Genomic DNA, 15,503 nt, shown 5'->3' on the forward strand with positions numbered 1-15,503 from the left:
AGTTTCAGCGAGGGATCCAAGAAGAGGAGTATTAGGGCTGCTGTGTGCAAAACCTCGACACAGAGTAGGTACGCATGACATGTTTGTTATTTAAAAAAAATAAAGCCTTTAATATCACTTTAAAGTAAAACTGTGCTTTGGCAATGCAGGACCGTTTAGCTACCAGGACTATCAAGTCACTTGATATTTTCTTCATTTCAAGCAGATGGATGTTGGGTAAGGCTAGATTCACAGTTATAACTGTACAATAAAGTGCCAACCACCCCAATCTATAACTGTCCTTTGCATCAACGTTCATATGGAGGAGCAATGCACATCACAGATAAACAAAAGATTTCTCAGTACACTTACCACCCAGCCTGCAAAACAACTGAATTGGCCCCATCCAACAGTTGACATTACAAACAGAGGGTTTTATTTGCACACATTTGGTTGTTTTGCAGGCTGGTCGGTAAGTGTCCTGGGAAATCTTTTGTTTGTAGATTCACAGCTCTGCAAGTGAGAATGCATATGAAATTGCTCAAGTTCCCGAACCAGAGAGAAATGCCCTGCACTTTAGCCCATGTGTTGGGTGCTATTAATTCTTAATGGCACGATTGGCACCCCCACGTCTCAGCAGCTGTGCACCAAACCACATGGTTCACCATGCCATTCAGTGTGGTGCAATATCTAAAAAGGGTCAGGGACTTCTTTTCCTGCGCTTCTTACGTACCCATGATGTGCACATGCAAATGCTCTCACACATATCTGATTGAAGCCTATGTGCTTTGGGGGATGGAGGAATTGATGTGAACTTTTTGCCCTGCATTGGTCCCCATCCTCCTTGCTAGATGGGGGGCAGGGAAGGTAGTGCTGTCACCCTGTTTCATAGTGAACTCATAAGCGCTCCTCTAGAACACCTTAACCAGTTTAGTACTATGCTAGGCAAAGAAAAAAATGCATTTTGATATACACATGTAAGGCTATTTACTTTTCCGTCAAATAATTTTTTTGTTCTTACCAGTACTGACTTGCAAGGATCGTGTCACAAAATCTATGTCTGTGAAGGTTCCTGATGAGATAAACTCTGTTCCATTGTCAAATTCAGGATTACAGAACATCACCTGTCCGAGAGAGAAGATCACTTTATTTTGTGTTTATTTATCTCTATGAAGCCAACAAATTATACAATTTTTCCAGAATACATGGCCCAATCATTCCAGTCCCTAACCCTTATAATATAGGATAAAACACTTCTACAACTGTCACACAGACACATAAATTAGGTTCAGTTTAGGAAGATCCTATTTTTTGGGCTATGGGAAGAAAAAAAGAGCATATGAAAAAATCCAAGTAAGCATGGAAAGAACATATACACGTCAACAGTGTTCTTGGTGAAATTAGAACCTAGGACCCTAGTCCTCCAAGATACCGGTAAGACTTTCCAGGTCATGCGAATACTTGTTTGGGCTCATTTACACAATGTACATTGAGCTGCGTTGGGCAGCCTTGCCTAATGCAGTTCCAACACATAGACAAGGCAATTTTTCTTGAGTCCTGCAAGCTTAATTCACTCCACTGCTCTGCATTGGTGTACTCTGAAAAAAAGTGAACAAGCTCTACTTTATTTTAGCAATTCTGTGATGCATGAAGATGAATGATTTGACATTTTGTGATATTTCAATAAAGTTGAAAAAAGTAAACAGCTAGATGCATCATTACAACACATTGGCACCATTTCCCTTGCAGAGCACACCATTGGCCACTGGTGTGAATACACCCTTCAAGTTATCCATATACCCAGTGAGGACACACTGCATTCACTGATTTTGTTTGAGTAATACATTGCCAAAGTAATATTATATCATATATGTATGAAGCCCCTTGTGGGGTTGATTAAACGTTTATATAAGTAGCTGGGTTGCCAGGAGTGTACTTCTGTAGAAACCTCAAATGAAGTTGTAGGTCTAGTGAGTGAGTCTTTGTCTGCTATGGGGCTCTTAGTAAGTGCCTAAGTTGGTACATGGTCCAGGTATTCAGAGGTGGGGATGTCAGGTTCTGGGTTTTGTCATGTTGAAATTATCCTGTATGGGGTGATGAGATTAATCCGGCAGAATGTACATGAAACATTTAGGGATGGGTTTAAAAAAATGTAATGATATCCCAACCAAAATACATAACAGACCCTTAGCTGAGCCTGCAGGAAAGGAGGGGTAAATTAACCCTCCCTGAATCATACCAGGCAACAAGCCCTCAACATGGGGGGGTGTACCCACGTTGATGAGGACAAGGGCCTCTTCTTCACAACTGTGGCCCAGTCATGTCCATGGTCATTTTCAAGTCCATATATGGCCAATGACTCCACCCTATTGCTTATAATGCATCGGCGGAGACCAGGAGATAATATTCAGTTGGAGTCCAGACAATACAACCACAGGGCCAGGGTTGTGGGGAGGAGGACCTTGTCCTCATCAACATGAGAATAAGGTGCTCTGCTCTGCTGCTCTCCCCTTTCCCCTTAAAGCGGAGGTCCACCCTAAAGTGGACCTTCCGCTCATTGGAATCCTCCCCCCCTCCGGCGCCACAATTGGCACCTTTCAGGGGGGAGAGGGGTGCAGGTACCTGTACAGTACAGGCATCTGCACCCACTTCCGGCGTAGATTCTGCAGAAGGTACGCCCCTTTCCGCAGAATCTACGCCCCTTTCCGAAAGTCCCCTGCTGCCTGCTGGGAAACACACGGATCCCAGAGACAGCGGGGATCATCCTTATTGCGCAGCGCGACTCACGCATGTGCAGTAGGGAACCGGGAAATGAAGCCGAAAGGCTCCACTTCCTGATTCCCATACCCAAGATGGCGGTGGCAGCACCCGAGAAACGATCGAGAGATCAGCTTCGGGTGCCGACATCGCAGGCGCACTGGGCGGGTAAGTGTCACTATTTTAAAAGTCAGCAGCTGCAGTATTTGTAGCTGCTGGCTTTAAAAAAAAAAAAAAAAAAAAAAACTCCCGGCGGACTCCCGCTTTCATTTTGAGAGAATGTGACTGGCAGTGTCTGGTATGGAATTTGGGGGGCCCCCACACCATTTTTGTGGGGTTCCCATTAAAATTCATTTCAGATCTAAATGGCATGGTATAATATTTGGGGGACCCCACAGGGTTTTTTTTTATGCCTGCTGTTTGTTTACATTTACTTATCACTGGGAATTGCTCATCTGAATACCTATTCATTCCGCTGTTTGCACAGGAATCTCCATAGACTGCACACAGTGCAGCTTCCACAAATGTTTAGACAGTTGCAAAGCAAATTTTTTTTTTATAAATATACTAGTTTATGTCACTATAACTGCAATATTTCTAACACAATTTTATATCTTGGGATTTATAGCAAAAATTCTTGCTAGGGAACAGTAGAAAAAATGTACATATATACATATCAGTACAGTGTTTCATGAAAATGACCAAACTGGTGGCTTTCAAACTACATTTGTAGGATTTGAAGAGTAGATCTGTTATTAGGTTAATAAGTAAATAGTTCTTCTAACACTAAGCTACCATTCCAGCAACTTATCATTTACCTAAATGGGAAGTACCCTCTGGGGTGGGACTAAACCGGCACTAAGGAAGTACAATAGGAGTATACAAATGTAATTGATTGGTACTAAAGATTAAAAACTAGAAGTATTGTACGTGGGTCATAAAAATAGGGCATACAACATTACATAAATGTTGAAATAGTCCAGTGAAAACTGAGGCATTTCGGAATTCCTTCTTCAGAGGTGTCCCGAACAACAATACAGATAATTCTCAGGTAATGGAGATCACTATAAATATGCCACTATGCTAAAAATTTGCAACGACAGAGGCAGGAGAATGCACTATCACCCGCACCACCACAGACGTCCACTGCCAGACCAGCCAGCCCATTTGGATATCACCATACAAAAGCTCCCTTATATGGTGACCAGTAAGACGGAGACAGTAAATCTTGAAAATGATGATAATATAGAGGAGATCAGGAAAGACGACAATCTAAGGAACAGTCTGAGATGCAATAAAGAGCCAAGTTGTTTAAGATAAAAATGTGGATTGATGGTAGTCCTGTGGGTCTCTGCTGGGTAGAGATAACCCAATTATTCAGAGAGGGAACAACTATAGAAGGCTGATTAACCTAGCGTCCAACCGTCAGCCCAACAGCTTTAACTATGGACCCTAAATTAAGGTTACAGTTAGGGTCCATATTTAAGGCTCAATATATAAGAGTGCAGCGCTGAATCATGAAATATAAAATATCAAAAATCATTAACTCAAACAACATATAAAGTGCATAATTAAATGTCCATACAATAAAGTGAAAAAAGTCCTTATTAAAACAGTGAAAAATCCACAAATGGATGTTTATTGATGAACAACTAAATGTAATTGTGAAATCCTATCTATATAAAGCTTCCAGACCACCAACAAATCACCTCACTCGTGCTCCCCCCCCAATGGGTATAGGCTCATCTCTGGAAGTGCAACCCCTCAACTAAGCAGGGTCAGAAAATGCCTGTGAGCCACCCCAGGACTCAGTGAGATACCCAACACAGCTGGCTCCTAAACTTCCCCCAAGATCTCCCCCTCAGTATGTCAACAGCAGAACATATGTAGAAAAAAAAGACTCCAATAGTGCTTGAATTGTTTAACACGCTTTAACATGCATTTATTAAAATGTACAGGGTACTCACAAAATGCAAGTGCTTCCAGCGCACCACACTAATAGGAACATGGGTTTAAAGCATGACATAGAGCTGCACATCCAAAATCTTAAACAGCTCCTCAAATAGCTATAGAGCCTGAGTGCCTTCAACATCCTAGCCCCTCCCCTTCGTGTGTTCAACACAGGGTCACGTGTCTTCCTCAGGGGGGTCTCTCTATACCAATAAACAACATTTTTATACTCCTATTGTACTTCCTTAGTGCCGGTATAGTCCCACACCCAGAGGGTATTTCCCATTTGTCTATACACAGGAATGATGGCACCCTACCCACAGTAACCAGATCTATCCATTTATCATTTACCTCATCCTCAGAGCGCACATGTTGAGAGACACAGGTGTTCTCGCTCAGTGATTGTTCTTGTTGTATCAGTATAGTACCTCCAGGTCCCCCTGGTTTCGGGTTTAAATGGTGCATTGATACACAGCTTTTGATATGTTGAGTTATTGTCATTGGAGTGCGCAAGGATTCTGCTGGGAGAAATATTTAAAAATGTAATCAAGGCTGATGCTAAGAAAACAGGCAATTATTTTAAAGATAATATACTTAGATATTTGGCAGATAACAGAAAAGAGAAAATGATCTTACATGTGTAGCCAGGTGCTTGGTCAAAGACAGAGAGCTCCAGTGTGTTCTTGAATGGAGTTGAAGTTGAATGGGTTAACACTACCTCTCCTCCATCACCAGAAGGAGTTGACAAGCAGCAGGAACGCAATAGACTTAATGGTTGACAGCACTAAATTATGGGAGATAGTTTAGGAATGAAACTTTACTATGCCAGTCTATAGATGATTGGACTACAATTACCAATGTGAGCCAGGTATAAAGAAAGAGAAAGGTGTATTTTTAACAGGTTGAATACTGAGGGACCCTTATTTTTTTGTGAGGAGACTCGCTCATCCATGTCTTTATGGACCTTGCTTTGTGCACTGATCCAAATCATTTGGTGGAGGGGGGATTATGGTGTGGGGTTGTTTTTCAGGGGTTGGGCTTGGCCCCTTAATTCCAATGAAGGAAATTCTTAAGGCGTCGGCATACCAAGACATTTTGGACAATTTCATGCTCCCAACTTTGTGGGTACAGTTTGGGGATGGCCCTTTCCTGTTCCAACATAACTGTACACCCGTGCACAAAGCAAGGTCCAGAAAGACATGGATGAGTGAGTTTGGGGTGAAGAAACGTAACTAGCTTGTGCAGACTCCCGACCTCAACCTGACAGAACACATTTGGGATGAATTAGAGCGAAGACTGAGAGCCAGGCCTTCTCGTCCATATCTGTGCCTGACCTCACAAATGCACTTCTGGAAGAATGGTCAAACATTCCCATAGACACATTCCTAAACCTTGTGGACAGCCTTCCCAGAAGAGTTGAAGCTGTTATAGCTGCAAAGGGTGGGCCAACTCAATATAGAACGTTAAGGCCGAAGACTGGGAAGCAATTAAAATTTGTGTGTGTGTAAAGGCAGGTGTCCCAATAATTTTAGTAATATAATGTATATATGCAAACAATTCAAACCAAAACCATTGTGTGAATAGTGCAGATTAAACCACTTTAACAATATAGAAAACCCACAGCGGATACCCTCACAAATTTGAAAATGTCTCAAGGGCTCCTGGCTGTATACTCCAGACTTGAGTCCATTAGAATCGGTAATGGATAGGTTACTCATCGAGTGAGTTATGTCCTCTAGATAGGATCATTTATTAGCGTATGTATTAGTAGTAATGGTGTGATATCATTATCCACTCTGCTGGTCATTACTTATTATGCAATTATAATAACTTATGCAAAAATGTGGAACTATGACTATATTAACGCTTATGCTATACACTGTATTTGATGTTCTACTGGGAGGTGTGTATGACTTTGGAGGCCATCTTGGTCGTGCTGTGCACATATGTATGTCATCTTGTCTGTAAACTTTTTTTTATTTGATTTTAAAAAAATAATATAGAAAATTATAAGATTGCACTTACAATAAAGTGACTTGATAAGGGCATATGATTAAAGCATAGTATCCACTGGACCACCAGGTCTCGCCACCAATTGTTGAATAGTCTGTGGCTGTAAAGTCAGAAATAGGAGAGGTAGTTTGGCAATATGATTTCGCTCAGAAGAAGGAGCAGGCCCCCAAAACATGTCAGAGTTTAGGGGATGTAGCTTTTTAACCATGGTAGAAGGACACCTCTTTGGTCCTTCTCTTACTCTGTCCCCCAGTGTTCACATCAGTGAAATGTCTAATGCCGCGTACACACGATGGGACTTTTTGCCAACAAAACCGTGGATTTTTTCCCGAAGGATGTTGGCTCAAACTTGCATGCACACAGTCACAAGAAATGTTGGCCCAAAATTCCGAACATGGGAACGCGGTGACGTACAAGACGTACGGCGAGCCGTGAAAAGGGAAGTTCAATAGCCAGTGCGACGGACGTGTGTACACATGATCAGACTTTTTTTCCGAAGTTTTGTTGGTGGAAAGTTTGAGAACCTGTGCTCAAACATTTGTGGGTGGAAGTTTCCGACTGCAAATGTTCAATGGAGGGGAATACACACGGTCAGATATTCCGACAACAAGCTCACATGGAACATTTCCCGTCAGAAAATCCGACCGCGTGTACGTGACTTTATTCTCTACTATTGCTGACTTTGCAGTCAGAGACTGCTGGTGAGATCAGGTCTTTCAGTACATATCGTATTTTAGTGATATGCCCTGATCAAGTCACGTTATTATTGTTAATGTTAAAGTGGTTTAATCTGTCTATCCAGGGTGCTCCAATTTCATTTTAGAATCCATGTGTTTCCTGAATGCCCATGTACATTTCAGTACTGCTGAGTGCTTTCACTTGTATATACATTTTATGATGATGGTTATTCTCATATCACAGTATGTCAGCAATAATGGTGAAAGCATTGTTCAACACATTTCTCTAAATCTTCATCATCATCCACAGACTCTGTAGCATTGTTAAACAGATCATTTCCGAAAAATTGCATTTATTGCGTCTTATCATCAGTACAAATCTGTACATTCCGCAACATTAGCTACTGTTTATTAACATTCCTTGCCTTGCAGCTACTGGCTGGCAGGCTGCTACATTTATTATTGCTAGCTAATTGGCTGTGCTAGCTGTCACTAATGTCACTTGCCTCATTTGTTTCTGCTGCTCATACATGAGGATGCAGAAGCTTTAAGCGGGGTAGAGATTGTTAGCAAGGATATTCGAGGTATAGGAGTAAAATGATAGGGATGGAGTTAGGACATCAATATTAGTGTTCTTTTTACCCTGTGTGTTCTACAGATGTCCTGGACACTGCAAATCACGGTCATTCACCTTTTTTTTGTTACCTGACCACTGGCTGACAGAAAAACACATTATTAACTGTTTGTTAGAAAGAATAAATTACTAGTATCCTGTTTTTCTTTTTTTTTTTTAAAAAGCCCGTGGTGTGTGAACAAACTCCAAAAACTCCATCCGTTGCAAAAAAAAGATACACACCAAAAAGTGAACACAAAAAGTGCACATAGGGTCATCCAAGATCAAAGGACCTTGCCCTGATCTATTGGGGTGTTAGGCTCCAGATGGACACTGGGGTACTTTCACATGGTCAATCTGGCCAAAGCCAGACCACCCCAAGTACTAGGTGTGGTTTCCTCATAGGGAGACCCCCTCCCAAGACATTCAGGGCAGGCCTGAGGACCTACACCTGGGATATGCAATTAGCGGACCTCCAGCTGTTGCAAAACTACAAGTCCCATCATGCCTCTGCCTCTGGGTGTCATGCTTGTGGCTGTCAGAATCTTGCTAGGCCTCATTGGACTTGTAGTTCTGCAACAGCTGGAGGTCCACTAATTGCATATGCCTAACCTACACCATACTCAAACGTGAAACAACATGTACATACCAAACAACCCAAAAAAATACATAAAGTGACACACAAGACAAACAATGTAAAATATGGGGAAAAGGGATGTGGAGAAAGTGCAATTTGTGCCATTGTGTGGGACAATGGTGGGCCTTCCGGAATACTAGTATCCTGTTGTTGTTGGAAAAAAAGCCTTACATTTTGAAAAAAAAACATTTTACTTTGTATATGTAAATGCAAAGCAGACTTCTCCTATACTAATGCGCAACTTGAGGTGCGCTACTGTTATTTAAACAAAATATTTCCTCATCTGATTAGCAGTTAGCATATTACCACACATACTGTATTTACATCATGCAAAGTCTCAGATGCTTTATTAACACAAACAGACTTTTCAGTAGTAACTGAAAAAATACAAAAAATAAAGTTATTATTTGGATATGGAGCATCCAAAAGCTGTACTTTAAAATGTTCATTGTAAAGTATCTTTACAATGAAAAATGGATGTAGGCCATGCCTCTAGTCTCTGTAGCTTCTTTGCCAGTAAATGAAGCGGTGCCGCCTCCCCTATTCATGCTGCTACCCCCCTATCAATGGCGGGGTGTTTTTTTGAAGCACTGATTAGAGCCGAATGCTCTAATAGGCTTCAAAATAGGGTGGGCTTGGGGCGCATAGAGTGTGCTCACAGCCCTCCCAGGTTTGTGGGAACAGCGAATGAATTAGAGAACCAGAAGCTTGCAGTAAAAGGTCCACTTTTGATGTCTTCCCCCTCCATTTGTAAACATCATTAGCTCTTAGAATGGCTATGTGGGGGGCACAGCAAGCGTGGAAGAAGGTGCTCTGGTCAGATGAGACCAAAACTGAACTTTTTGGCCTAAAAGCAAAACGCTATGTGTGGCGGAAAACTAACACTGCACATCACCCTGAACACACCATCCTCACTGTGAAACATGGTGGTGGCAGCATCATTATGTGGGGATTCTTTTCTTCAGCAGGGACAGGGAAGCTGGTCAGAGTTGATGGAAAGATGGATGGAGCCAAATACAGGGCAATCTTAGAAGAAAACCTGTTATGCCGCGTACACACAAGCGGAATGTCCGACAGAAAAGTCCAACTGGAGCTTTTCATCATATATTTCTATCGTGTGTATGCCTCATTGGACTTTTTTTAATGACCTAGAAATAGAACATGTTTTAAATATTTCCGACGGAACCAATTCCTATCGGGAAAACCGATCGTCTGTATGCTGTTCCGACGGACCAAAAATGAGGCATGTACTAAAGCAAGTACGAGATGGAAGCTATTGGCTACTGGGTCTTAAACTTCCTTTTTCTAGTCCCGTCATACGTGCTGTACGTCGCCGCGTTCTTAACAACCAGACTTTGATGTGATCGCGTGTGCGCATGACAGTTTCAGCGGAACTCCGTCGATAAAACCTTCGGAGTTTATTCCGACGGGAAAACCGGTTCTGTATACGCGGCATTAGAGTCTGCAAAAGACTTGAGACTTGGGCGGAGGTTCACCTTCCAGCAGGATAACGACTCTAAATATACAGCCAGAGCTACAATGGAATGGTTTAGATCAAAGCGTATTCATGTGTTAGAATGGCCCAGTCAAAGTCCAGACCTAAATCCAATGGAGAATCTGTGGCAAGACTTAAATATTGCTGCTCTCCATCTAATCTGACAGAGCCTGAGCTATATTGCAAAGAAGAATGGGCAAAAATGTCACTTTCTAGATGTGCAAAGCTGGTAGAGACATCCCCAAAAAGACTTGCTGCTGTAATTGCAGCGAAAGGTGATTCTACAGTATTGGTTCAGGGGGGCTGAATACAAATGTACGCCACACTTTTCACATATATATTTGTAAAAAATTTTGAAAATCATTTATAATTTTCCTTCCACTTCACAATTATGTACCATTTTGTATTGGTCTATCACATAAAATCCCAATTAAATACATTTACATTTCTGATTGTAACATGACTAAATATGGAAACTTTTAAGAGGTATGAATACTTTTTCAAGGCACTGTATAAAGTGACACTTAGCACAGACAGTAATGGCCTGTACACGCGATCCGAAAATCGGACGAAAAATATCGCTTGCGACGCGATCATTGGTACAGAGCTATTGAGAGCCGATCACAACAATTCATCTGATATTATTCGATTTGACAAGCATGAAAATGTTCCTCATACGATACCAGATCATACGATTTCCGTTTAGTCAGTACAGCCCGAAAATACAATACAAATCCATTACAACACATGACATCACTTGCGATTTTTTTTCTGTTCTGTGAGAATTTTCGGGACTTTATTAACCTATTCAATTTCTACTTGCGAGTTGCGACTATTAAGCGAAAAAAGTCAGACGATCTGTCGTCCGATTTTCGTATCGTGTGTACGGGCCATAAGAGCTATGACAGGAGAGGGGGGGGGGGGGGGTGTTCTAGGGAATTGACTCTAGTCAAATTTTCTAGAAAGTTCTAAGGCAGTAAATTTAAAATTAATTCTAAAAAGGAAAACATTGCAAGTCAGCATTTAAAATACTTAATTTTTCCGTACAGGACCCATATGTAATGAGAGCCAATCAGTACCTCATATTAAGTTAATCATCCACAAAATCTTTATCTGTCATCCAATAAAACATATTAAATCTGTTACTGGTGAGCTTCAAAGTGTGGACAAGTGCGGGTATTTTTATATAATTAGCTGTTATTAGCCAAGAAAGCATCAAATTGTATTGTGTATGCATTCACATGACAGAAGCTACAACTGAGAATAATAGAATTAATAGAAAAGAAGTATATAAATAAAAGATTCAACATACTAACATGTCCCATAAAACAGTTATCCTCTAGCGTACAGTTAAACAGAACGACATGGTACTACAAAACAGTTTTGTGTGCCGAGTATAACAAACAATGAACGCTTTTTACATTGTGATAAATGTGCAGCATAAGGATTACATACCTGTTGTGATGCCAAGTGTTTCTTTTTCCTATTGTGAAACTTTGTAAGCTTGAAGCAAAGTGCCAAAGCAGAGAGGGGGCCTGCTAGAAAATGTGCCAGACAATCTAATCCGAGTCAGGTGAGTGACCCTCCCTGTAATGCCAAGAAATCCACCTCATGCATGTTAAATTCTTTTACAGAAGCTTTAAAAAATGACCTTACAGCGTGCATGTTATGATTTGCTCAGGGGTAGGGCTCACAATCATACAGAATGCATGTACAGGGAAATAATGTTCAATTTTTTTGTTTTTCTTTCCTTTTTCCCCGTATAATTTTTTTTCCTGTTATTAACAACATGAGGTTGTTAATTTTGTTATATTTTGCTACTGAGCTGATCACAATGGATAGCATGGGTATTTAATATATGCTTAAAGTGGTGTTTCACACACAAAAAAAAGAAAAATTATTAAAATTCCTAAAAAAAAAAAACATTTTGAATTTTTTTTTTAACTTACCACTAAATACCTGTTGCTAGGGGGTCCCTCATAGTCTGCCTCCTTTTGTGCCTGGGCTGGTGACATCACTTCCCCTCGGCGCAGAAAGGGCTCAGCTCTGCCCCCTCCCTCCTGTCAGTCATCTGGGACATGTGACAGGTCCCAGGTGATTGTGCGGCGGCGCTCGCGCATGCGCAGTGGGCATCCCTCCCCGCATCGCTGGACCCTGGAACAGTTAAGTGTCTGATTAATAAAAGTCAGCAGCTGCAGTATTTGTAGCTGCTGACTTTTCTTTTTTTTTCAAATGGAAACTCCTCTTTAAATTAATGTAGTATTACAATGCAATATGGTTGCGATATAGATAGATTGTATTATCAAAGTGGTGTTACAGAGAGATGATATATACTTTTTGTGAACTGTAATATGATTTCTAGGAAAATAAAGAATATATATATATATATATATATATATATATATATATATATATATATATATATATATATATATATATATATATATATATATATAATGTTCAGTTTAAGTGTTTTATTCTTCTGCACACATTTCATGAGTTTTGGCATGTCTATATAATATAAAGACAACTTACAAAATGAAAAAGAAAGAAACAAGAAGTTATCCTCGATATCTGTGTGTTCACTCTACCTTGTCTGGTTTATACAGGCACTCAGTGGAGCAGTGGAGATAAATCAAAGCAAAAGCATTTTATTGTCACCCTTTTGACTGAGCTCAGTCTTTCTAAGGCTGCTTTCACACTGGGACGGTATTCAGGCGTTACAGCGCTAAAAATAGTGCCTGTGTAACGCCTGAAAAAAACCGGCCCCTTTAACTCCAGTGTGAAAGCCGGAGGGCTTTCACACTGGAGCGATGCGCTGGCAGGACGGTGAAAAAAGTCCTGCTAGCCGCATCTTTGCAGCGGTGAAGGAGCGGTGTATTCACCGCTCCTAAACCGCTCCAACCCATTGAAATCAATGGGACACCGCGGCAATACCGCCGGCAAAGCGCCGCTGCAGCGGCGCTTTGCGGGCGGGTTTAACCCCTTTTCGGCCGCTAGCGGGGGTTAAAACCACCCCGCTAGCGCCCGCACACCGCCGCTAAAACGACGGTAAAGCGCCACTAAAAATAGAGGCACTTTACCGCCGACGCCGCTCCCGCTGCAGTGTGAAAGCAGCCTAAAGGCCATACACACGGTCGGACTTTTTGACAACAAACATGCAAATTAGCTGTTTTGGAGCAACATCCGACTGTGTGTACGCTCCATTGGACAAACTTTTTCTGTTTTCATCAGACTTTTGTTGGCTGTGCAAACGGACAAACTTTTTGACAACATAAGTCCGATGGAGCAAAGTCCGATCGTGTGTACGCAAAAGCATCGGACTTTTGTACAAGGTACAAACACGCATGCTCAGAACCAATGCAAAAGATCAGACTACAATACAGAAGTTGACCAAAGGTGGCGCTGGAGTCATTGAACGTCCTCTTTTGAAGTGTCGTCAGTACGTTGTGACGTCACTACGTTCGTGTTTGTTGTCAAAAAGTACGATCGTGTGTATGCAATACAAACTTGTGGACCACGCCCTTTGTACAAAAGTCCACGGGAAAGTTTGTACAAAGTCCGATCGTGTGTATGAGGCTTTATGAAACTAAAAAAGGGAGGCACAGACTAATAAACCTGAAGTCCCAATGGCCAACAACACCCCATAGCAGTGATGGCGATGGCAGACCTTGGCACCCCAGATGTTTTGGAACTACATATCCCATTAAGCTCATGCGCTCTGCAGTGTAGTTGAGCATCAAGGGAAATGTAGTTCCAAAACATCTGGGGTGCCAAGGTTCACCATCACTGCCCTATAGTAACAACATCACACAGTGCAAAGGTAAAAAGACATACACTATATTGTCAAATATATTGTAACTCCTGCCTTTACACGCACGTGAACTTTAATGGCATCCCATTAAATTAGTCTGTAGGGTTCAATATTGAGTTGGCCCACCCTTTGCATCTATAACAGCTTCAACTGAAGGCTGTCCATAAGGTTTAGGAGTGTGTCTATGGGAATGTTTAACCATTCTTCCAAAAGCACAATTGTGAGCTCAGGCACTGATGTTGGACAAGAAGACCTCACTCTAATTCATCCCAAAGGTGATCTATCGGGGTGAGGTCTTGTCGCCACTCAAGTTTCACCACCCCAAACTCGCTCATACATGTCTTTATGGACTTGATTTGTGCACTGGTCCAAATCATTTGGTGGAGGGAGGATTATGGTGTGGTGCTGTTTTTCAGGGGTTGGGCTTGGAAAGTTAGTTCCAGTGAAGGGAACACTTAAGCCCCGTACACACGAGCGGACTTTTCAACATCCAAAGTCCGACGGACTGATTCCGTCAGACTATTCGATCGTGTGTGGGCTGCAACGGACTTTTGACTCGCCAAAGTCCGAAGGACTTTAGAATATGGAACATGCTTCAAATTTTTCCGAAGGAACTCCGCCGGACCCGGTCCATGCGAAAAATTAGCTCGTGTGTATGCTATTCCGACGGACTAAAACCGACGCTAGGGCAGCTATTGGCTACTGGCTATGAACTTCCTTATTCGAATCCAGTCATACGTCATCACGTTCTAATCCGTCGGAGTTTAGTGTGATTGTGTGTGGCCAAGTCCGCTCAGCCGAAAAGTCCGTCAGAACTCTGTCGGAACTCCGGCAGAACTCCGAAGGAACTCCTTCGGAAGTCTGTCGGACATAAGTCCTCTCGTGTGTACGGGGCTTTAAGGCTACAGCATACCAAGACATTTTGGACAATTTCATGCTCCCAACTTTGTGGGAACAGTTTGGAGATGGTCCCTTCCTGTTCCAACATGACTACACACCAGTGCACAAAGCAAGGTCTTAGGTAGAGGAACTTGACTGGCCTGCACAGAGTCTTCACCTCAACCCAATAAAACACCTTTGGGATGAGTGCGAGCCAGGCCTTCTCACCCAACATCAGTGCCTGACCTCACAAATGCGCTTCTGCAAGATCGTCAAACATTGCAACAGACACACTCCTAAACCTTGTGGACAGCCTTCCTAGAAGAGTTTAAGCTGTTATATCTGCAAAGGATGGGCAAACGCAATATTGAACCCTACAGACTAAGACTGGGATGCCATTAATATTTATGTGCATGTAAAGGCAGGTGTCCCAATACTTTTGACAATACAGTGTATACAGGGTTGAAATCAAAGAAATTTCACAAATGGAACAAATACGATGGGACTAGAAAAAGGAAGTTCAATAGCCAGTAGCCAATAGCTGCCCTTGCGTCGTTTTTGGTCCGTCGGAATAGCATACAGACGAACGGTTTTCCTGATAGAAATTGATTCCGTTGGAAAGATTTAAAACATGTTCTATTTTTAGGTCTGTCAGAATTTTTGAAAAAAAAAAGTCAGCTGAAGCCCAC

General features: G+C 41.9%; 1 protein-coding gene across 5 annotated transcripts in view; it reads right to left on the bottom strand.

Moving 5' to 3' along the window:
• Window positions 1-11,728, bottom strand: part of MFRP (membrane frizzled-related protein) — a 120,860-nt gene extending 109,132 nt beyond the window's left edge. Inside the window, exons 1-4 of one of the 5 annotated variants that reach the window (XM_077456805.1) lie at window positions 11,577-11,699; window positions 5,323-5,470; window positions 5,038-5,204; window positions 1,001-1,103 (exon numbers count right to left, since the gene is read on the bottom strand). In XM_077456805.1, coding sequence (XP_077312931.1) covers window positions 1,001-1,103; window positions 5,038-5,187 — 253 coding nt within the window. In that variant the 5' untranslated portion in view covers window positions 5,188-5,204; window positions 5,323-5,470; window positions 11,577-11,699. Of the gene's footprint in view, window positions 1-1,000; window positions 1,104-5,037; window positions 5,208-5,322; window positions 5,471-11,576 lie in introns of all 5 variants that reach the window. The other 4 variants (XM_077456804.1, XM_077456807.1, XM_077456803.1 and 1 more) reach the window with 4 other exon arrangements.
• Between the last annotated feature and the right edge of the window lie 3,775 nt (window positions 11,729-15,503).

The sequence above is a fragment of the Lithobates pipiens genome, unplaced genomic scaffold (assembly GCF_037356315.1).
Source record: "Lithobates pipiens isolate NorthernLeopardFrog02 unplaced genomic scaffold, aLitPip1_a1.2 Scaffold_27, whole genome shotgun sequence".
In the NCBI taxonomy this organism is placed as follows: Eukaryota; Metazoa; Chordata; class Amphibia; order Anura; family Ranidae; genus Lithobates; species Lithobates pipiens.